A 24,747-nucleotide genomic window follows, 5' to 3' on the forward strand; every position below is an offset into this window, starting at 1 on the left:
CAGATGATAAATATCCGTATGATCCTTCATATTTCTCAGCCTCCCTTGCAGTAAGGGCAGATGTGATATATGCCTTTTCCACAGCTGACCAAAAAAGGTCATGTGCGAACCAACTCCTTTCCCATGGTAATGACCTTCAATGTCACACTGGAGATGGAGTCACAAGGTGAAAGCAGAACGGGTATCCCCAGCTCACTGGTAACGAGCTGCTCCGGACAGCTACTGGACTCAAAAGCAGTTTTGTGTGAGCAAAAAATAAAGCTGTCATACGCTTAGTCACTGAGATGTGGGGGTTTGTTTGTTGCTGCGGTATAGTCTGTCTTATCCTGACCAATGTAGCTGTTGAAACCACCTGGATAAGGAGGATTTGAAATAGCAAGATCATTGAAGGCTAGGACAAAATGACAGTCAATTTTGATCTCAGAGAGAGAGAGAGAGAAAAGAAAGAAACAACAATTGCTTTAAAATTCCCATTTTTGGGGGGCGGTGGAGATGTTATTTGGAGAAAACTTACCAAGAAGATGCTCCAGAGTCACAACATTTATATGCAGAAAAACATCATTTTTTTCCCTATTATCCTAGCAGGCAAATAAATCTCACCGTTACTTCCTGCATAGGGCATAGGCATTCCTGGATGCGTCAGAAGCAGCTGACAATGCGGCTTGTGGATTTTTGAGTTGGTAAAAATATTTAATCCTGCAGACTGGACGAAAAAGAACTATGAAAGCATACTGGCAATCCAATCTTGAGAGTGGAATATTGCCTTACATTTGGACTGTAGGGGCCAAGGGCAGGCTGCCCCCAAATGTCCCACATGGCATATTGATTATTTTGAGTTGAAGTTATTCGGGAGACAGCTGGTGCAAGGACACTCAGTGCCTCCTCTGTCCCCTCACAGCAGGAAACACATCTCCCACATGAGAGATACCCTCCCTGTACTAAGAACAACAACAAAAAATCCTTATCACCAGAGATGGAAACTCTAAAGCCAAGAAAGCTGTAGAAACAAGCCCTGTTATTTTTGTTTTCTAATCTACGACCTCAACCCAAATTCCACTTAGAATCCTAAAGCTCCCAAACATCTGTTTTCCTTATCCTGTCAATCTCTCCTAAATTCATTGTGTCTTTGTCTAAAAAGTATAAGAACCAGGAGCTTGTTCATTTCTTTAGGTCTCGGTTTCATTATTGGGCCTTTGTGAACACGTAATGAAACTATTTTTTTCTCCAGTTAATCTGTCTCATGTAAATTAATTCTTAGTTCAGCCGGAAGACCCTGAAGGAGGGTAGAGGAAAAATTTTTCCTTCCCTACATTATCACACTTTCATATTATTATGGACAGAGCTCATAGGACCCTTGTAAAAATTCCACACAATAGGGAACAGAGCTATTTTATAAATAGGAAAACAGATTCATAGAAAGTCCAGTTCATCCAGTTAGTGAAGAGAAGTTGGGATCAGAACTCATGTCTTCTGATTCCTATTTCTGAATTTTGTGTGCTATAAGCTGATGCCCCTTTATATTTTGCATCCAAGAAACTAAATATTTTACACTAGGATATTTATCTTCCCTTTCTTTTCTCCCCCAAACAAATATAACGTGCGTGTGTGCATGTGTGTGTGTGTGTGTGTGTGTGTGTATCTCATGGCTTTACTGTACAGAGTAATTTGTTTCTTTTCATTTGAAATTATAGGGTTGCATATTGGAGATTTTTCTTCACGGTCTTAGTAAAATTGGCTTTGTTCATGTTTTATTGGAAAATATATACCTTTCCCTGAATTTCTATGCTCAACTCAGCTCTTTCATAATTTATTCTTACCTCCTCTCTTCCTTGTTTTAAGTATCTTGAATCTCTGCATCCAAACCAGACATGCCTGATTCCTACAGCCCACCTGGTCCCAACTGTCTTTTTCTTCAATACTAGTCACAGGTAAATACTACTTGCTGTCTTATCTCAGAGTACTGGGAAATTGTAGGACATCGGGCACTGCCCTGAGTGGCAGGACACTGTCCGTAGTGACATGACATGGAATAGGGAGAAAGACATCAGAAATACATGTTTAAAGATTAAACAATTAGCTAGTAAACCTAAAAAGTCCTCTTCCTATCCCTACCACCAACTAATTGATGATTCTGGAGGCTCCAGACGAGGGAGATTTAAATTGCTGTCTGCCACGCTGCAGAAGAATGACATGTTTTCCTCAAAGTATAAAGAGAGTGGTTAGTCCTTCCGGTGGTGATAAGATTTAATCTCACAAACCGGATAAACTCTCCTTGCATAACACTGCCTCATTACAGTTAATCTCAAAGATAAACATTTTATCTAATAGACCCATAATGCTAGCGTGACTACCCAAGTTTTGTAAATCTTTTCTTCTGAAAGGCTACTTCCAAGTTTTCTGGAAATTTTGCTGTACGGAAGATGATGAAAGTATTATACTTTGTGTATTCAGTCATTTATTCATTCAATATGTATTTATTGTGCAAAAGGCTGCTTGCTATAAGGCTGCTAATAAGGTATTCACTTTCCAAGGACAGCAGAGGTACTATGGAAAATGTTTGGTTATTCTCACATACGAGAATCTCTGACAGAGGCTGAGAGGAGGATATGACAGTAGTAAATGGCTTTGGGATCAACTTGGTTAAGGTTGTGGGCTCTAAAAGTACACCCTTTGTTCTTTAAAGAGCCAGATAAATTGGTGATTGAATATGTGTATGTATACAAAGTTCTCCATTCCTCTGAGGGTTCAGTATTTCTCTGTTAATCTTAGCTTTGTTTTAGGGGGCACAAGATCAGATTCTAGAGCTTAGAAATCCACGTGTTCTCCATTTTAACAAAGACTTAAAACTCGGTTTTGGTTATATTTTCAGGAGGATGAATTACCTCAAAAATACTGTAAACATCATCATCATCCAGGATCCGTTTTGGTGTGTAAATGATTCCATTGTGAATTATGTCCTCTGCATCAATACATTGCTCATCATCTTTGTTCAGGGGACCTCCATATCCAACGCTAGGGACACTCTTTACTGGTAGCAAATTATAGACCTACAATATTGAGAGAACAAAGGGAAAACTCTTGTTTTGTTTTTTAATTTTGTTTTGTGTGATAATGTTCAATTTGAGATTTAAAAGGTTGTGGTGTTTATTTAATACTCCCATGCCAACACTATAAAAAGGAACACAGACAATCATGCAGAGATAATGAAAGTTATGGATCCTAATCCTGCTGTTGTACAAGAGAAATGAATACATAGAGAAATCAAATTGACCAAAGTCTCAGAGCCCATTTTGGTTGAGTAAGAATTAAACTGAAGTTTCCCGTGTCCTAGCCCAAATGCATTCTTTTAAAAGGAAGTCGAGGGGCTTCTGGGTGGCTCAGGTCATGATCATCTCAGGGTCATGAGATCAAGCCCCACATTGGGCTCCATGTTCGGGGAGTCTGCTTGAGATTCTCCCTCTCCCTCTGTTCCCCTCCCCTACTTGCATGTGCACTCTCTCTCTCTCAAATAAATAAATAAATCTTTAAAAAGAAAGGAAGCAGAAACTGTGAACAGTACAGAGAAGTGTGATGAGAGAACAAAAGCCACTCATAATCCCATCACTCAGAAATAATCACTGTAAATTCTTGATTCATTTCTTTTCCCACTTTATAAAATGATTAAGTTGTTTTTAACTCTTACTAAGTGTTTGTTTTATTTTATTTTATTTTTTTTTTAAAGATTTTATTTATTTATTTGAGAGAGAGAGAATGAGAGAGAGCGAGTACATGAGAGGGGGGAGGGTCAGAGGGAGAAGCAGACTCCCTGCCGAGCAGGGAGCCCGCCTGGGACTCCAGGATCATGACCTGAGCCGAAGGCAGTCGCTTAACCAACTGAGCCACCCAGGCGCCCAGTGTTTGTTTGTTTTAGTCTACTGTTTCAGGACCAACTTTAGCTTGAGAAAAAACTAGGTGCACAGGCAACCGAGAAATAAACCAACTACAGTTCACTTTTTGCCGAGAGCCTAGTGTCGGGCCACCTGCTCAGTCACATAGTACCCAGGCCATTAAGCAAACACTGGCCTCCGAGCGGACCTCCTAATCTGGCTGCGTTCATCTCTTATCTATGCTACTACAATAACCTACTAACTGCTTCTGTTCTTTCATCCTTGCTCTCATCCCCTCAGCAGCAAACAACATCTTCTTAACAGAGAAACTGAATTGTCACTCTGCTGTTTAAAACTCTTCAGATTTGGGACGCCTGGTTGGCTCGGTGGTTAAGTGTCTGCCCTGTGATCAGGTCATGATCTTGGGGTCCTGGGATTGAGCTGTGAACTAGTCTTCCTGCTCAGTGGGGAGCCTGCTTCTCCCTTTCCCCGACCTGCCCCCACTCGTGCTCTCTCTCTCTCAAATAAATAAATAAAATCTTAAAAAAAAATAAAAACAAAAACTCTTGAGATTTACCATAGCATTTACTGTCAACTCCAAATTCTGCTCCAGGCTAACAAAGCTCGTCACAATCTTCCTTACTTTCCATTTTACTTACAGTCTCTACTATCCTTCGCCCCCCACCCCCCACTACATATTAGGCCATTACCTTTTCCTTTTAGAGCACTCCAGTCTTAGTGTGACCTCAAGACCTACAGGCACGCTGCTCTCATTCTTTTTCATGCCTGCCCCTAGCCCTTTGTTTCCTAACCCTCTAAGAGGACACTCCTAATCACTATTTCAAAAAATGTCCAACTCGTTTTTTCTTTATGTCAACATTTTTTTTTTTTTTAAAGATTTTATTTATTTATTTGACAGAGAGAGAGACAGCGAGAGCAGGAGCACAAGCAGGGGGAGTGGGAGAGGGAGAAGCAGGCTTCCCGCAGAGCAGGGAGCCCGATGCGGGGCTCGATCCCAGGACCCTGGGATCATGACCCGAGCCGAAGGCAGACGCTTAACGACTGAGCCACCCAGGCACCCAACATTTTTTTTTTGTTCCTTCCATTATACTTAGCAGAATTTGGAACTATTACATGTTTATTTGTTTCTGTTGCTTGTTTGTTTATTTTAATACCAAATAAGACTGTAAGCCTAAGATGGTCAAAAAACCACTTCTGATTGTTCACCAATAGAACTCCTGTTCCCAGAGCAGGCTCCAGCCTCTAGTCAAGATGCAGTGAACATTTGTTAGATAAATAAAGGGACGATGAAAGTAAACTACAGGGCTTATTGGAAAGTGCTTTGCTACAAGAGGCATCTCTAAAAGACAAGTTTGAATGGAAACTCTCTTTTGTCCATACTTCAAAGCAGTGAGTAAGTGCCTAGATTTTAAGGAAAGCTTAAAAATCGGGCATTTCACAAACTATCTTGAACCGTGGTGCATTAAAGGTGACATCAAATGAGAAATTTGATTCCAATTCCCCCTTAAGATAGATTTTTGGCCTGCTCTTTCTGTAGTGGCTTGATCTATCCTAGCTGAGTTTTCTTCATTCTTAAAATTAAGGTAATAATACCCACCTTAAAGAATTATTCTTCATGTATTCATTGACATGTATTCATTGACAACGTGTTGAGCATTTTTTATGCAGGAGGTACTGTGCTAGGCAGGGAACGCGGTGGGGCAGCCATGTTGCTCCCTCACTGAGAATGTATTATAACAGAGAATGAAGCGAGGTGAGACCTGTGAAGCCCTTTGTGCAATGTCTTTTGTGGAACTGAACCTAATTCCATCTCATACATAACTTACTACGCTATGCCTGACACTCGGAAGAACGTGTCCTCTTAGTTACAACCTCCAGTTTCTCAAGCTGGTCTTCTCATTTGTGCATTTTCTGACATGCGAGGCTGAAAGGGGACTCACCGACTGAGGGGAGAGCTCAGCTTCAGGCTTCATCAGCAGAACGCTCTGGTCTACGGCACGGAGGGCACAGAGGGAGTGAGGAGTGGCCATGACCTCTAGGTTGTTGTGTGAGGCCGGCAGGCTCCGGGCTTCGGAGAAACTCAAATTTACCTGTAAAGAGGATATGATTATGGCATTCAATTTACTAAGTTTTGCTACCTCAACACTCTCTTCTACCCCAGGCTAGGACTAGTTCTTTCTACACTTGGCTTCTCTTCATCCGTTTTAGACCAGGCTTAAGAGGTGCATACACCTCGGGACTACTGGTTAACTATCTCCGGAATAACTTGGAAATGTGTTCCCAGTTAACTCAGGTTTCCTGCGCCTTCTATAACCGGTGAAATGTAAATTGGTTTTGGTCACATTGAAACAGAATCCTGAATGGGAATAAGAACACATATGCTAACAAAGATACATACCTTGCTATAGTTGACCTATCTCTGTGTAGTGTTTTTGTGGTGAATGTGTGTAGTTTGCCTGGTGCCATGAAAAATCATGTGACCAGCTGCCTGAAGTCTCCTCCAGGTGGCAGTCTTAGTCATCTGACATTCAAAAGGGGTGCGGTACTGTTTATCGGGATCGGGGATTTATTGGGTCATTAAAAAAATGAACAGCTAATATACATTCTGAGAGTTAACTGGTTGAGAAAATTCAAAGAACTGTGAATAAAGAATAAGAACTACAAAATAATGGAAAATTGTGCCTAATTTTTTCAGAGATTTGATTCTGCTTTGGCCAGAAGAAACTCACTGATAAGTGAAACTATCAGTTCCCTATGTTTATGTAAACATTTCCTGAGTGGAATCTGAGTTTTATTTTATATTCAAAATATAAAATAAAATCATTTAGAATTTAGATACTGTAGTAGCATCAGGTAACTTTTTAGGTTCTTGAACTGCACGTTGATTTGGATTGGAATGAAATGTCAGTATGTTTAGTTAAATAATATTTGGCTTGGATTGCTGGAATTAACTATGATAACCCTGCTATGTGATCTGTAAATTAATGTAACAGTTGGATTCATGTATCATGAAACCTATATGAAAAATATTAATTGATTTATCCTCAAAATGAAATAATATTCATCTCTAGGGTCACCTGAGTGGCTCAGTCGGTTATGCGTCTGATTCTTGGTTTCAGCTCAGGTCATGATCCCATGGGTCATGAGATTGAGCCCTGCGCTCAGCAGTGAGTCTGCTTGAAGATTCTCTCCCTCTGTCCCTCCCTTCACTCGTGCTCCCTCCCTCTCTCTCTCAAAATACATAAATAAATCTTTAAAAAAATGAAGTAATATTCATCTCTAGAGTTCAATATATTATGAAAACACTGCTTATGGAGAATTCTATTTTAAGCATGTTTGTTTTTATTTTTAGAAAATTTAAGTTTCTTAAAATATGTTTGTGACTGCCTATTTCAAATGAACACATGAATTATTTAGGATTATAATCAACTGAAAATACTATTAATCAAGAAGTGGCTATGTTAGAAAATGTAAAATGTTTTATTGATATGAAAACAAAAGAGAATTTTAAGACATACTTTGAGAGTCTTCACTTAACCATATTAATCAATGTTATCCTTAATAAATAATCATATCCAGTCAAGAATGACAGGCAATTTAAATTCTTACATTGTATTTAACATGTATCCTAAATCTGTTATTTTTAAGGTAAGAAAGAGGGATATGAATTTTGAATAGAAAATGCCTTTTCTCTATCCCTATGAAAATTGAAGAAAATACTTAAAGTATATTATTGATTTGAGGGAACACACATCTCCAACTGACCTGGATCTTCCCTCACATTCTCAGCCTGCTCTTTACTCTGTTCATCAACCTGTCAGGTTGTTTACCTTCTAGGGTCCTCAATTTGTAATTTTAATAACTCTCTTTTCTAACTTTTAGTGGTAAATAAAAACAGTCAACTTTCTTCTAAATACTTTTATTTTTTCATAGCTTATCTTTACTTTTTTTTTTTTTTGAGAGAGAGTGAGAGAGAGAGAGAACGCACCCACGACCCTGAGATCATGACCCAAGTTGAAACCAAGAGTCAGATGATTAACAGACTGAGCCACCCAGGCGCCCCAGCTTATCTCTACTTCTTCTTCTTTTTTTTTTTTTAAAGATTTTATTTATTTATTTGACAGAAAGAGACACAGTGAAAGAGGGAACACAAGCAGGGGGAGGTGGGAGAGGGAGAAGCAGGCTTCCCGCTGAGCAGGGAGCCCGATGCGGGGCTCGATCCCAGAACCCTGGGATCATGACCTTAGCTGGAGGCAGAGGCTTAACTAACTGAGCTACCCAGGCTTTTTTAAATGAGATTTTATTTATTTATTTATTTTTAATCTTTTTTTTTTTTTTTTAAGATTTTATTTATTTGACAGTGAGAGAGGGAACACAAGCAGGGGGAGAGGGAGAGGGAGAAGCAGGCTTCCCGTGGAGCAGGGAGCCTGGTGCGGGGCTCGATCCCAGGACCCTGGGATCATGACCTGAGCCAAAGGCAGATGCTCAACGTCTGAGCCACCCAGGCGCCCCTTATCTCTACTTCTGATGAGTAAGTTACAAGATATTTAACATGAAGAGGTTGAGAATCGTGTCCAGGGGCTTTTGATTCTTTGTGGAGTTTTCTGGTGTTACCCAGGAGTTGTCACATGCTTTGTACCAGAGAAAAACCACTGCTGGAATGAGCAAACTGTGCTGAAAGCGATTAGCATAACATGGCCATTCCAAGGTTTAACAAACACCTAACTACCATGATTAGCAGGAAGGGCATGGAAGTTGGAGACAGGAATCTCTCCCAGGTTCACAAGTAACACACAGAACATTCAAACAGAATAGAAACTATGCTCTTGGAAACCTTCCTAGCATTCTTTAGGAAGATGGAATTAAAAATTAAATCAGCATCCATTGTGTATTTTTCTCGGATCATTATTTATGTGGATCATTATATATTTAAAAAAGGATAATCTAATATAGTTTTCATTGCAGAAACGTTCATTTGCTATAAATGGAGTTTTAATCTCCCAAAAACTCATGTTAAAGAGTCTTTCTAGGTATATTTTTAAAAAGATATGTGAAGTTGGTGAATGTCATCTGATTGTCAATGTTAAAATTACAGCACAAAATTCTCTTGGGATAAAGCTTATTTATATTTCAGTAGGCTTCTTATTACAACTATGTATTCTTTGGAAATTTGCAAGTATGTTAGATTTTTCTGCTATGGTCATTATCATAGAGGGCCCAGGCTATGTTTCTTAACATGGGGCACATACATATACTCTGTTCTGTATTATCAGAATTTAACTCACAGTGAGTTACTGGTTTCCGCAGCAGTACATGGATGTGTGTCAGGGGGTACAATGGGGTAAAACTGACACATCCTTGTGAAGCATCATTTTTTTTTTTTTTAAAGATTTTATCCATTTATTTGAGAGAGAGAGAATGAGATAGAGAGAGCATGAAAGGGGGGAGGGTCAGAGGGAGAAGCAGACTTCCTGCTGAGCAGGGAGCCCGATGCGGGACTCGATCCTGTGACTCCAGGATCATGATCCGAGCCGAAGGCAGCCGCTTAACCAACTGAGCCACCCAGGCGCCCGTGAAGCATCATTTTTAATTGAAAATTTAGGGAACAAAACACTGCAAAATTAAAACTATTTAAGCTTTATAATAGAGTAGATTTTGGATTCCACATGAATTTTAAGATAAAACAAGAAAATTTTAAAACATTGTGTTTATGGCCACCTGCTTTGGACTTCTTCACTAGCCCTCTCAGGCAGGGTATGGCATCTCTGTCAGCCTTTGGAGGTCCTTTGGAGGATGTTTTAGGAGTCCTATGCAGCAGTTTTTAAAATGGACATAATTTCCTTCTTTTTCATACCTCCAAAGGGGAGATGAATAAAAGAACTGCTTACACAAAAGACCCACCTTATTGGCAAAACAGTTTTCAATCTCGAGTTTCTCAGTATCGGCGATAATTTCTCCACTGGGTAAAATAGCATAAACCAGCAACTGGGCAGCAGGAACGATGTCTGAGTCCACTCGAAAGGAGAAGGAAAATACCCCTTTCACTGGAGAATAAAAAAAGTCCAAGATAATTGATTAGGAAGAGGGAAGACTTCTCAACTTTAGAAAGAAGAGGCTCTCCAAACTTACTCACATTTGGAACACACGAAATAAGAGAAGACTTGCATTTCTACCATTGTGCACGTACACCTACATGCTGAACCAATGACAGTTTTTCTTAAAGATGTAGGATTACTTGTTCATTTCCTTTGCTTGAGTAGAGAAAAACATTTAATGCACATTTTGGTTTTAAAATTAAAAAAAAAGATTTCTTAAGAAAAAAGTCAAGAGAGGGCGCCTGGGTGGCTCAGTTGGTTAAGTGACTGCCTTCGGCTCAGGTCATGATCCTGGCGTCCCAGGATCGAGTCCCACATCGGGCTCCCTGCTCAGCAAGGAGCCTGCTTCTCCCTCTGACCCTCCCCCCTCTCATGTGCTCTCTCTCTCTCTCATTCTCTCTCCCTCAAATAAATAAAATCTTAAAAAAAAAAAAAAAGAAAAAAGTCAAGAGAGAAGAACTTCTAGACATCTTTAATTATCTCTATTTATGATCCAAAACAACACAATGCCTGTCATATGCCTGAGGATAATTCAAAGAATGCAACACAGTCTCTACTTCAGGCCATTTTCAATACTGCAGAGATACAAGGACAAATAATCACAAACAAAATAAGGTGTGTCTCTGATTTTTATCAGAGAATTCCCTGTATTTATCTTAGTGGTTTCTTTCTGTGTGCATACATAGTGCTTATAGGATATACCCACTTAATTTTCTCATAAATGTTCTAAGTTCCTTATAGCATAAAATGCTTTAAAAATTGTAGCCGTCCTATATCTATAGAAAATTTGAGGACAGCTTGTGGTGAAAATACACAGAAACCGCAGGGTCAAAATAAATTTGAAACTTCTGACTTATGTCATTTAGCATAATACCCTCTAAGTCCATCTATGTTGTCGCAAATAGCAAGATTCCATTCTTTTTTTTATGGCTGAGTCGTACAGCATAGAGAATACAGTCAATAATATAGTAATAATGTTGTATGGTGATAGATGGTGACTCAACTTATCATGGTGAGCACTGAGTAATGTATAGAATTGTCGAATCAATATATTGTACACCTGAAACTAATATAACATTGTGTTAATTATACTTCCATAAAAAATTTGAAATGATAATACTAAAACCATATAAAAAGCATAACACCTTGAGGGCATCTTGAGGGCATGGACCATATTTTATTAATGTTTTTATCTAAAAGTCTTTTTATAGAGATATATGAAAACAGGAAGATATACTATCTCCAAATTTAGTTCTCCTCAAGGATAGTTCAAATATATAAACCTCAAATAAAGTTTAGCTATCACAAATTGTAAACAAAGAGATATCCTTTCATTTATGAATTAGTTTAAGAATATTTATTGTGTACCCACTGTTTGCCAAGGACTAGTAGAAAAAAATGAGGTTTCAAAGATAAAAGACAAACACATTTTAATCTTTGTAACATGTTATTCTTCATTTTTTTTCCTGGATATTCTGACCCGTTTTGGGTAAATGAGCTTTTTGATCTCTCTAAATATGCTCTGTCAATAAAAAATTTTTATTTTATTTTTATTTTGTCTTAGTAAAATGTTAGCCTATAATTATTCAAATGAATAGAAAAAAGGGAAGCTACTTATGAGATTTAGACTGGGGACATGTAACAAATAAATAGACCAAATGTATTCATCTTTTTGTAACAGACCCTTTTTTTGAAAAGTCAATTATTCTTTCATCAAGAGATGTTGATGATTCAAGAAAATCCAGAAGGAAAGTATGATCTAAGATATAGAAATGCTGTGAACCAACCTGACTTAAATGACATTTAGAAAACACTCCACTTAAGAGCAAAAGAATAGAAATGCTAACATTTACCAGGGTAGATCATATTTCAGGCCATAAAATTGTGTCTCAATAAATTTATTTTTTTAATTTTTAAAAGATTTTATTTAATTAATTAATTAATTAATTAATTAATTTAGAGCATGCATGAGCAGGGGAATTGTGGTGGGGGAGAGAATCTCAAGCAGACTTTGCACTGAGTGCGGAGCTAACTTGGAGCTTGATCTCATGACCCTGAGATCATGACCTGAGCTGAAATTAGGAGTCAGACACTTAATTGACTGGGCCACCCAGGTGCCCCATGTCTCAGTAAATTTAAAAGATATGATCGCAATGGCATTAAATTAGAAATCAATAAGAAAAATATCTCAATATTTAGAAACTAAATAACATTTATTTTATGAACCCCCATAGTCCAAAGTAGACATTCAAAGGGAAATTTAAAAATGTTTTGAACTGAACATAAATGAAAATGTCACTTGCAAATACTTGTAAGATGCAGATAAAGCAGTATCTTGAAACCTAATGTTTGTCTAGTCGCTTTCAAAATTTCTTGGGACTAATCACTCTTTGTCATCCTAGAAAGGATTACACCCAAGGCCCCACCAGTACCTAATTTAGATAATTGAGATGATGATATTTGGGCCTTTTGAGCTGATGAAACTTACATGAGATTTTGGACTTGAGTTAATGCTATAAAGGACCGAGGCTTTTAGGGTTGTTGGAACGGGGTGAATGCATTTTGCATATGGGATGGATGTGAATCTTTGGGGCCAGAGGGCAGTTTGTGATATGTAGACTAATGTCCCCACAAAGATAGCATAATCTCAAACACTTGTGTATATGATATGTTATATAGCAAAAGGGACTTTGCAAATGTGATTAAGTCAAGGACCTTGAGATGGGAAGATTATTCTGGGTTATCCAAGTGAGCCCAATATAATCACAGTGATCTTTAAAGCGGGGGCAGAAATGCAACAAAGAGGTTTGAAGATGATGTACTTCTGGCGTTGAAGACAGAAACTGAAGCATGCAGGAGGTCCGTAAGCAAGGAAACAGATAATTAATTCCCTAGAGCTCCAGAAGGCATGCGGTCCTGCTGACACCCTGATATTAGCCCAGGGAGAGCCTGACCTACAGAACTAAGCTGATAAATTTGCATGGTTTTAAGCCAGAAAGCAGGTGGCAATCTATTATAGCGGCAATAGGAAACGAATACAAAGACCTACACAGTCAGATTTTTCTTTGGTGATTTTCTGTGCTTTCAAATTATTTTATGCGTTTTAAAACATTTAATTATAAAATGAATATATTTTACCTTAGGAATAAAATTTAAAATATAGAAATGCTATAAAATGAAAAAATACTAAATGGGCTAAAATGAACCTACTATGGCATCTTTTTATATTAGCTTCCTCATCTTTGGTTGATGGAAGAAGGTTGGTGATCATCATCTCTATAAAAAGTACATGTAAAATGTAAGATGTGAAAATAACTCCATCTTGCTACAATGTTCAGGATTTGAGTATTTGAGAGAAAAAACCCAGGAACTCCTGGAAGTACTTACTGTCTCCTTGTTCAATGGACAACACATGGCTTCCCGATTGGGAGATGCTTCCTCTTGCTTTGATCTGAAGAGGGAAATATATCCATTATCATTTTAAAGGGCACATCCTAAAATACGTAACGTATTATGTAAAATACTTATGTAAACGTATTTAAAATATATAAGTAAATTATCTCACTATGCCAGTCCAAAAGTTTCGAATACTCAAGTTCTCTTTCAGTGTTTTCCTATATGTATAGTGACATACCTTAAATAACAGATATAGAAGTTTTGCAGTGTTTTAATATTTTACTTAATGTTTGCTATTTATCTTGACTATTAATACTTCAAGCTTACATGTTCTTTCAATAAATATTTTAAACATACACAAAGCAATATACAGTAAAGGCAGATATAAAATATATGTCGGTATTCTCTATTGTTAAAAAACTAAATGTATTGATACTCTCTATGTACCAGGCATTGAACTAAATAATTTGGTTTTCAGATTTGATTTAATGTGCACAATATTCCCATGAAATAGGTATAAATACCATCCCTAGTAGTCAGGGAAGATGATTGATATTTGTCTTTACAAATGAAATTATATAAATAGCCCAGGGTCACATAATTAGGAAGCAATAAAACTAAGATTCTAACTTATCAATTTTTTTTTACTTTTTCAAAGAATTTAAAAAAATATTATTTCTAGTTAATGTTCCTATATAGAATTTCCTACACATAAATTTTTCTTCTTAAAATGACTTACTTGAGTAACTACCAATTTTGGATCATATTTTTAGTCTTGGGACACAAATAGGTTTATTGGTCTCAAAAGTATCATACCAATTTATAGTATGCCTGTCAATGTCCTTTTCTCCTGCAATTGTACTAGTCATGAACTTTGTAAACTATTTAGAAGCTTTATAGGTGTAAAATGCTACTGGCTTTATTGTTTTTTTTTTCACTTCTCCAATTAAAGTCGAAATTGAATATTTTCCAGAAGATTGTTTATGATTTTTTTTTTTAAAGTAGGCTCCATGTGCAAAATGATCCCAACATGGGGCTTGAACTCACAACCCTGAGATCAAGACATGACCTGAGATCAATCAAGACTCAGATGCTTAATCACCAACTGAGCCACCCCGGTGCCCCAATGTTTATAATTTTTATTTCCTGTTGATTAAGTTCTTGATTTCTTATAGTTTGCTTATTTTTCTATTGAGTTTTAAGGAAAGCATTCTTTTTGACTAGCAAGGCATTTTTCTTAGGCTTTTTCCTCTCATTCAATAATTTTCCATTAGAACTCATAAAAACTAAATGTTTCAGTAGAGATCAGAGCATAATAAGAAATTAAAGCATTAATAACTTTATTAGGAAACAACTTTTCTTCAAGAAAAAAGGGTTTTCACTGATATCTTACAAAGGGTATTACTTAGGAACTCAATCTTTTTGGGGTCTACACAATTAGGAGGAGCTACAGTGGTTTCCATTCTTACCAAATAATAGAAAGTTAATTCCTTTTCGTTCTTCAGAATCTGTCCATTCAGGATGTAATGTGCCCGGATATCCTGGATTTGTCCACAGGCCTTGGTACCAGTAACAAGTTCAAGGGAAACGTAACTCTTGCTCAGGGAGAAAATACGCTTTACAGTGTGCTGTGCTTGTGTATGAAATTCTTCAAGCCACCAGTTATCAAAACAGAGGTTATTCTGTTTGTAAGTGACCTAGTGGAAAGAGTAAAAGTCTTAAAAATGCTATTTGTTAATGTACATTATGTATATATTGGTCACTCTAAGAGTCATTTACTGAAGATTTTATGTGAACCGTGCTTATTTGGTTCCATCAGTCTGCTTTCTCAAGTAAAGCATAATCTGTGAGTGACTTTTCCTTAAGTTTATTTAAGGTTGTGCTATTCTGATTTAGTAGATAATATTCACTCACAGTCAGGATCAATTACTTTTTCTTAATACCCTTATGCCTATAAATTGCATACAGATATTTAAATTTTTTATGGAAAACAAAAAATAGCAGTATGCCAAAGAAACCAAACAAAATCTAATATGTAATAAAATTATAAAAATATTGAATTTTACAAGGGAATTTCAAGATGATCTAATAAGTGTCTCCTGAAACTAGACCATGCTGTAAATGGAGTCTATCTAAAGTGAAAGTTTTCTGGCAAATAACATTTTCTTATAATTTAGGTCTCCAAATGGCTTAGTTTCTATTTTACTCTTAATTGTAATTTCTCTTCTCCCTAGAATTTACATGCTTCCTGTCCTTAAATTATGTGCCCTCAGCAATCTCTTTGCAGTCCCAGATGCCCCTTCCCACTTACCGTAACTGTAAAGAGAGAAGATATGAATTTGGTGGTATCGATGGAAATGTTCACCAGACCGTGCTCATTTGTGGTAAGGCTGGAACGGTATGCAGTTACATCCACCCTGACGACTACAGTTTTATTGGGGATTGGTTGATCCTTCTCATCAACCAGAAGAACCTAGAAGTGTGGAAGTGATAGCTGGTGTTACATAGCAATGACACCTTCCACCCTCTGTTGGGTTCACCTCTTGACCTTGGGGCCGCTGTCATTTACTGAAGATCTTAGAATCAATCTGAAAATAAGATTTGTTTTCTGGGCTCTAAACTATTTTTCTTTTTGACATTTCTATTTAGATATTCGGTAGGCACAAAACAATTGAGAATATCCGAAAAATGGACTCATAATATCACCCTTTCCAACTCTTCATCCCTAGTGTTCTCTATCTCAGTATATGGTGCTTTTATCCATCCCATAGGTTATGCAGCAATATCAAGGGCCTTTTAAAAAATCATTTTCTCTTTTTCGCTGACTAATGCTAACCCATGGCCAAGTGTTATCTCTTACTCTGTTAAATACATTTTATTTACTTCTCCTATTCCAGTTAAACCTGTTTAAGGTGAAATAATTATCAAGGGGTTTACAATGGAGCTGGGAAGCCATTAAGGAGATGGGTCTTATGACCTCCTCACTGGAGGACCCATGAACTTTTGAACTGGGCCAAACTCAGCCCAAACCCCTGCAACCTGCTACAGAAGGTTTTGCTCAGTGATAGCCTTAGCAACCAATTATATTCAGTCAAGATTAGTTTTCTGCCATCAACACCAATCAAAATTCCTTATGAATAGCACACACAAGAATTCTCCTTTGTCTTTAAAAACCCTTGATATTTGTTCTCAGGGACAGGGAGCACTATTTGAACTGCAGCCCAAATCTGTTTTTCCCAAATTGTAATTCTGAGGCCCCAAATAAATGCTTTGTTTTTATTTTAGCTCCTCTTTTCTCAGCTGAGAGAACACAATATTTTTTCCCATATGGTTTCCAATAGTTTTTAAACCTTTTTTACTGTTTTAACTATTTTAACTTTTTTACACAGTTCACCCTCTTGCTACTTCATGCTGACTTCAAACCACTCTCTCTACAGCCTGAGCTAAACTGATCATGTTATTCTCCTTAAAACCTTCAATAACTTCTCAGTCCAAAATTCTAAACATAACCCAAAAGGCCCTCAAGATCTGTTCTGGCTTACCTATAACTATCCAGCCAACCCAGTTAGTTATATCTTCTACCTCAGTCAGTCACACTCTTAGTTCTCTGCTCTTTAAAAGCTGTTTCACACCTAGGGCCTTGGCCATTCTCCCCTCTTTCTTAAATTTCTGACCAAGTCATATTCATCTTTAAGTCCTTAGTTTTCTCACATTCTTTTCTTGGTCCGAAATGGCCCTGCCCAATCATATCTATACATTTATTAATTTCTTGCCAATTTGATACAAAATGCTGCAATAAATGAAGAAAATATAAAATTCATAATGTCATCAACTGTGAAATACTTAGGAATTTCACAGTTAATAAAGAAATTGACTATCATCTGCCAATTGTCTATCAACTGTCAATCGCTTATCACTGTCAATTCAAAGATTAGTTACTAAAAAAGGAAACTTAAAATGCTTAGAAACCTTATATCTCTTATATGACAGAAAATTGATAGTTTACTAAATTGGATATCAGTCTGAAAACTTACCAATATTATTACCAATATTCAGCTTTGAAGCTGAAAGAAAACCCCTTTTATTTATTTTTATTTATCTATTTATTTTTTTAAAAGATTTTTATTTATTAATTTGACAGAGAGAGACAGCAAGAGAGAGAACACAAGCAGGGGGAGTGGGAGAGGGAGAAGCAGGCTTCCCGCGGAGCAGGGAGGCCAATGCGGAGTTAGATCCCAGGACCCTGGGATCATGACCCGAGCTGAAGGCAGACGCTTAACGACTGAGCCACCCAGGCGCCCCTGAAAAAAAAACCTTTTAAAACGAGGAAATAAAAGAGTATGGAGCCAAACTACACAGGAAAAATGTATTATAGAGGTGTGTTAGGAAGTTAACTAATAAAAGTGTGCTTTATTTTTCTGAATGTGATGGTATTTGCCTTTTAAGTTTGTCATTTGCTGTAAATTTTCTCATTCTAAATAAATATTTATTTTTATAATCAATTGTACTTTTGTGGTATAAAAATTCATTTTCTTTAAGTCCACATCCCCCAAATTGTGATTCTATTGAGAAGATATTTTACCTGCCCAAAAAAAGGGAGCCCATGCCTATAATGTGTATCCGCTTTTGTAAATTTCAGTTTGCTTAAGGTATTTGTGATTTCACATGATCCATGCCCAGTTAATTCCAACTCTGAAAAAGAAATAAGTGCAGTTGAATTGTTCTTTAGATTCAACTCACCTCCCGCCTCCAACCCAGCTTCACTCCATCATGAAAAGGTACTATCCCTATTTTATTTTTTATCCTTTCCAGAATTTTTCACACTTAGAAAATACAAGCAACTTGACATTAGTTTCACCTTCATACAAAAATTATTGTACCTAATTCCCCAATTTCTCTGGTTTCACAAGTGTCTTACTGGTTCCATCCATGTTATTAAATTCTTCCCATCTCCTCTGTGATCTTGCTCCACTTTTGTTTGTCTCTCTCAGATCCCTCCCCTCTCCCCACGACTTTTTGCATACAACATGATTCTTCACATTGGCCTCAAAGTATGCTTAAATGTCTATCACAAATACTTCCCCAGCAAGACCCTTCTTTTGACTGTATGCCCCTTCCCGTATAGCCAAAGCCTGGTGCCTTTCCATTTGTGAAGTGTAATCTGTGTCTTGGCTTCATCATCTAAAGCTCTCTTGTTTTCCCCTATCCCTACGGCTTCTAATTTTATTATGCTGGTTTATTTGACACTATGTCCTAAATGTAGTTGTTTCTGTGCTTGGGACTTTCCTTGTTTGTCTCTAGCCCCTATTTAGCAATGCTAAGTGAGTTTGCTTTCAGAATAATTGCACTTACTCTTAGGAGGATATAGATACAATTAGAATCATTCCAGATTTACATTTCTGGTCTTGATTTTGCTCTGGTTTTCTTTTAAAATTATTTTTAAAGCAGAATGAGTCAACTTCTATCTTGAAATTCCAGATTACAATTAATTATCTTTGACACATTCTCATCACCATAGTTCTTTCTCATCTACTCCTTATCTTGGTTAATGGCGTTTCCATTTCCTAGGTCCCAGATCTGATATCTTTGGAGCAATTTTGAATAGTAATCTGAGGTATCACATGTAACAAATTGTTTCATGTAGCCTGTCCTCTTTATGTCTGCTAGAATTATATTTTCAAAATATCAATTTATTTAGAACATTCTCCTTAAATCTATCTGCCAATATCCAAGGTTTTTAACAATAAAGTCTAATCTTTTTAGCATACGATTTACTTTTTTACACACCTTAGCCCCAATTTACATTGTCAGATTATTTTGAGACCAAACACATTTGTTTTATGCCAATCATATATTCCCAGTCCATCATGAGCTTTCAAAATATTAGTCATTCTATATAAATCAGCTCACATGCTACTTTATAAACTTTCTTTGTCCCTATATAAGAATTAATTCTCTCTCTTCATACTCATTTGGACTTTAGTTTTTACATTTCTCGTGGAAATTTTGTTATGGTTATAAATATATACATACGAACATATATACATATACACATATACATACATACATGTAATTTCTCTTTAGATTTCTAGATCCTTGACAGCAGGGACCGTGTTATTTTCATAGTCCCCAGAAACTACAAAGTGTTTCACATGGAATGGATGTTTGATAAATGCTTAACATATTGGTGAATTAATGAATTAATAAATATTTGAAAATAACACGAACCTGTTCCATCCTCTTTGACTTTGGCTTCCACTTGTATGCTCATGTCATACCCCTTCTGTCTCAGCTGGAATATTTTAGTCTTCACGAGTTGTGTGAAACAGCCTTCACTGTCTGCCTGAAGAGAAAGAAAGAGAGTTCCTGGGTCCTCTGGTTTGCTGTCAAAAAAGTCAGTTATCAATCTGTAAAAGTTTTTCGGTGGCCAAAGGAAATTTTACAAATGTTCTGACCATCTTTTAGGGGTTGATCCTTTCCCAAGCCAAAAATGACATCAAATTTCTTCCCAAGCCAAAAATGATATCAAATGTCATCATTAATCGTTGAGTTACTCATTGCCAACCTCTGCCTTCCTCCTTCTCTTCTGAAAGCCTATCCCGTTTCTGCCAAATTAAATGTCCTAGTTTCAAAATGTGCCGTCATACTCTCTCTGCATACATTGTTCCTCAAGTGATAACATTCTTTTTCTTCCATTCTTATCTTGGCCAACAGTTACTGCTCTTCTAAACGCAACTCAGATATAACATCTCCTCTGTGAGCACCTTCATCTACACATCGACTAAGGATTATATTTTCTAACTGTATTTCTCCATGCCTAGGACATTAATAAAAACATATATATTTATTGAATAGATGAATCATTATAGTAATTAGATTTCCAAACTAAACATTGGGACCCACATCTTAAGAAAGATTTGTTTTAATTTTTTTACTTATTTACATGAAAATATGTATTGTGTAATAAAATTTAATCATATTTAATTTACTTATATTTACTTATAGTTTACTTAATCATTTTTTAATTTACTCACTGGAAAATAAAAATTAATTCCTGTGTCCCTGATATAGTAAAGTTTTGGCAACCTGATTTTTCTCATGTTTATCTTTCTTTTTTTTTTTTTTAAGATTTTATTTATTTATTTATTAGAGATAGAGAGAGGGAGAGCACAAGCAGGTGGAGTGGCAAGCAGAGGGAGAGGGAGAAGCAGGCTCCCCACTGAGGAAGGAGCCCGATGTGGGGCTCGATCCCAGGACCCTGGGATCATGACCTGAGCCGAAGGCAGCCGCTTAACCGACTGAGCCACCCAGGCACCCCTCATGTTTATCTTTCTTATTGATGTTTATTTTGACATTCATCATCATATTCATCACCCTTGCTTTTCATTCATTTGCTCTCTGCAACTTTTTTTTTTTTTAGAGAAAGAGTGCATGCATGCATGCATGGGGGAGGAGGGTAGCGAGAGAGGCAGAGGGAGAGGGAGAGAGAGAGAATCTTATGCAGGCTCCACACCCAGCACAGTGCCCGAAGTGGGGCTCGATTCCACCACCCCAAGATCATGACCAGAGCTGAAACCAAGAGTTGGATGCTTAACTGAACCATGCAGGCGCCCCTCTCTGAAGCTTTGATAACTTTCTTTTCCGTACCCTTACAGTGCCCACTCACTGCCACTGGGCTTTTATGTTCTCTTTTTATGCTGGTTTCATATTCTTCCATATGAGGTTTAGATTCTATAACAAGTCATTTGATTCTCCCACTAACCAAATTCTTTTTTTTTTTTTTTTTAAGTAAGCTCTTCACCCAACATGGGGCTGGAACTCATGACCCTGAATTCAAGAGTCACATGCTCTACCAGCTGAGCCAGCCAAGTGCCCCCTCCCACTAACCAAATTCTTAACATCTGCCACATTCTTTTTCTATTATCTGTTTGATAAAGACCAACTTTGGATACTTCCACATTATCTTATGCCTTTATACCTGGCATGCTGATTGCTCTCAGAAGGAAATTACAAAACTGGCCAAATAAATACCACTATAAATTCATGAACCCAACTCTCAAGTGGGCTCCTAATATTGGCAGGCAATCTTACAATGTTTCCCTTACTCCACACTACTCTCTGTTGAACTGTTTTCACCATACAGTATTGTATTTTTTTGTATGATATTCTTTCTTGCATTAAAATCCATGAGAAAACAAGATCTGGTGTTAGTGTCCTGGGGAGAATGGTTTCCATATACCTGTTGACTGAATTCTTCACAGATACTTTGTGAATGTCTTCCATGGCAGACAGAACGGTATCGGGAGTATTTTCTGCATACGTTAATTGTCACCAGACCAGAGACAGGCTTTCCATATGTGTATCTGTAACGATAAAGCAGTTATACAAAAGGATATTTGATATAAACAACTCAGATATTTTTCACACGATTGGATCCATTCATTTATCCATCTTGTTCATAGAGCACATATACTTCCTTCCCATACCATTTGTACTTTAGAAACACTTATTTTGAAACTATGTCTTAATTATCTAAGTGGACCTACATCTACAACTCTAAGAGAAGATACTTACTGAATCTTTTTGAAACACTTCTAAATGAAAAATGAACAATGTAGTTTTTCTCAGATCTTTCCTCCCTTTCAGTTGAGGTTTTACTATAAGACTATCTTATTTCTGGGCACCTGGGTGGCTCAGTTGGTTAAGCGACTGCCTTCGGCTCAGGTCATGATCCTGGAGTCCCGAGATCGAGTCCCGCATCGGGCTCCCTGCTCAGCGGGGAGTCTGTTTCTCCCTCTGACCTTCCCCCCTCTCGTGCTCTCTCATTCTCTCTCTCAAACAAATAAATAAAATCTTTAAAAAAAAAAAAGACTATCTTATTTCCTTCTTTCCCCACCGTCAGGTTATCTAGGTTATAATTCCAGCTTTGACAATACCTAAGTTGTTTTAGGGAAAAATTTAAGGATATGTAGACAGGGTATTTCTAGGTCTTCCCTAATTCATATGTATTTTAAGAGGATAAATGAGAACTTAAATGGGAATTTAAATACACTAGCTACATATCATATAACATATCTGTTATATACGAACAGTATCATAATGACTTAGTCTGATTCTGCCAAATCTGATGGACGGATATGCTAAGGTATGGTCTGAATGTTTGCATCCCCCCAAATTTATATGTGGAAATCCTAAACCCCAAGGATGGTAGTATTAGGGGATGAAGTCTTTGGGAGGTGCTTAGATAATGCAGGTGGAGCCCCCATGAATGTGATTGGTGCCTTCATAAAAGAGGCTCCAGAGAGATCCTTTGCCCCTTCCACCATATGAGGGCATGGCAAGAAGGCGCCAGCTATGAACCAGAAAGAACCTTCACCAGAACGTGACCATGCTGGCACCTTGATCTTGGATTTCTCAGCCTCTAGAACTATGAGCAATAGATTTCTGTTGTTTATAAACTACCCACTCTGTGGTATTTTGTCATAGCAGACTGAGTGAAGTAAGACAAGATGCGAAGCCAAACTTAGTCTGTTGTTTCTCAGAGTATGCTTAATGGACTACCTACATTGAAATTACCTGAGATATGTATTGAGATTCAGAGTCCTGAATCTTTCCTTAGATTTATGATTGGAATCTTTAGATGTGGGGTCAAGGAATCTACATTTTAATTACCTCCATAGATTCTGATGTTCACCTAAGTTTGAGGCCTATTGCTTTGGTCCAAATTGTGAGGTAGATGAGGTTTGACTTCGATGACCCTGATCCTCCCCTTTTTAAAGTTTTTTTCCCCCCTAATTTCTAGAAGTGCTGATAAAGCTATAAATTATTTACCAAATCTCACTTTGTTGAATGTTATCTTTAAATGTCACTCAAAGGGCTCTTCCTTCTGAGGGAAAAATCTAAACATCAAACTGGTGAGAAAGATGAAAATATGATCCTCATACTATTTTCAAAAGCAAGAGGTAAAGTGTCTCTCCTCAGTGTATGTGGAGAATGTTCTACTGAACTAAAAGGCAATCAGGGAAGAAATAACTATGACACATCTTTTAAATTCTACATTATATAGCTATATACCTATTTAAGAAAGTCTCCTTTTTTTCCCCCTAATTTTCCATAGTTTAAGAAATTGGGAGCAATAAAAAAAATGGGGATCATAGGATACAAAAAAACACAGAAGTTATGAACATGAGCATGAACTTGAGCTGGATGTCCTGTGTTCAGTTTGGCACAGTCTCTGCCATGTACAATGTTTCATGAAGCTAGATTTTTTTTTTTTTTTAATTGCAGAAGCAATATAGGATAGTGGCAAAGAGTTCAGGATCTGGAGCCAGACTGTTAGACTTAAATTCTAGTCTCCCATTTACTGTATGTAGAAACTTGAACAAGTTTTCTATCCCCCACATGTTATAGTTTCCTCATTTGCAAACTAAGGATAACTATCCCCATCTCACAAGGCACTTAAAACATTATCTGGCACATTTTAAGTGTAAATGCTTTTATTGGTAGAAGTAAAAGTGTCCTATGCTGCCACCCCCACTCCCTAGCTGGAGCTCAGGCATGTTGGAGAGAAAGTCATTCTCTAATTAAAATACTTTGAAGTCTGATAACGATTACTTGCAGTGCACATAAAGTAGGGAGATAGAAATGCTATGAAATAATGTAACTCACAGGGCACAGACGGATACCGTAAATTCTTCCTCTAGAAAACCAATAGTCTTGGGCATTTTCACTTGGACCTCAAATTTGGGCAAAACTGTTGTTAACAGAAGGAAGAAAGAGGTGAAGGTGGGCGGGCAGGATATCTTGTCAGTATTAGTAATGACTATTACAGAACCTTATAACATAGGATCACATGAAATGATTTCAATTACATTAAGACGCAGCAGGGCCTCTACTGACCACAGAGATGTGTTTATGACCATGGGTATTTGTACCATGTTAACTTGGTTACGCTGGCCCTGCATTTCCTAGAATCTTCTTTGAATTTGGTCAAGACTTAAAGATGGGAGGAAAGCAGCATCATTAGTCTCTGAAGGTCATCATGGTTAGATGTGGTGACAGGTACAGAGAGGCGAGGAAATTCCAATTTGTCCTTATTCTTTCCATGTCCAGTTCTTCCCAACTGCTTGTCCTGCTGACTAATAGAGGCCCGAGACCCACCATCAGACGCTTGATTACAGAAGTACTGAAGTGGTAGAAAAGAAGATGTACAGATACATACAGTCTTCCATAGATTCTTCTATGAGTTTCCCTTTGTGGTCCACTTTGGCGGCTGAAGTTACCCCTTGAAGGTGCTAAGTTATTCATCCCCACCAATGCTTCAGAACTGGTTAGTAATTTCCTCTGATCCACCAGTTCCCCCCTGCTGG

The 24,747-nt window shown here is 37.4% G+C and overlaps 1 protein-coding gene across 1 annotated transcript in view; it reads right to left on the bottom strand.

Moving 5' to 3' along the window:
• LOC102744929 (pregnancy zone protein-like) overlaps window positions 1–24,747 on the bottom strand; it is a 44,829-nt gene that overhangs the window by 14,610 nt on the left and 5,472 nt on the right. Inside the window, exons 7-17 of the mRNA XM_081821183.1 lie at window positions 24,047–24,131; window positions 21,618–21,741; window positions 19,607–19,721; window positions 17,961–18,070; window positions 15,690–15,851; window positions 14,848–15,075; window positions 13,370–13,433; window positions 9,789–9,931; window positions 5,828–5,977; window positions 2,883–3,047; window positions 601–703 (exon numbers count right to left, since the gene is read on the bottom strand). Of these exons, the coding sequence (XP_081677309.1) occupies window positions 601–703; window positions 2,883–3,047; window positions 5,828–5,977; window positions 9,789–9,931; window positions 13,370–13,433; window positions 14,848–15,075; window positions 15,690–15,851; window positions 17,961–18,070; window positions 19,607–19,721; window positions 21,618–21,741; window positions 24,047–24,131 (1,449 nt within the window). The remainder of the gene's footprint in view (window positions 1–600; window positions 704–2,882; window positions 3,048–5,827; window positions 5,978–9,788; window positions 9,932–13,369; window positions 13,434–14,847; window positions 15,076–15,689; window positions 15,852–17,960; window positions 18,071–19,606; window positions 19,722–21,617; window positions 21,742–24,046; window positions 24,132–24,747) is intronic.

The sequence above is a fragment of the Leptonychotes weddellii genome, chromosome 5, assembly GCF_054177405.1.
Source record: "Leptonychotes weddellii isolate Sample4059 chromosome 5, ASM5417740v2, whole genome shotgun sequence".
Taxonomy (NCBI): Eukaryota; Metazoa; Chordata; class Mammalia; order Carnivora; family Phocidae; genus Leptonychotes; species Leptonychotes weddellii.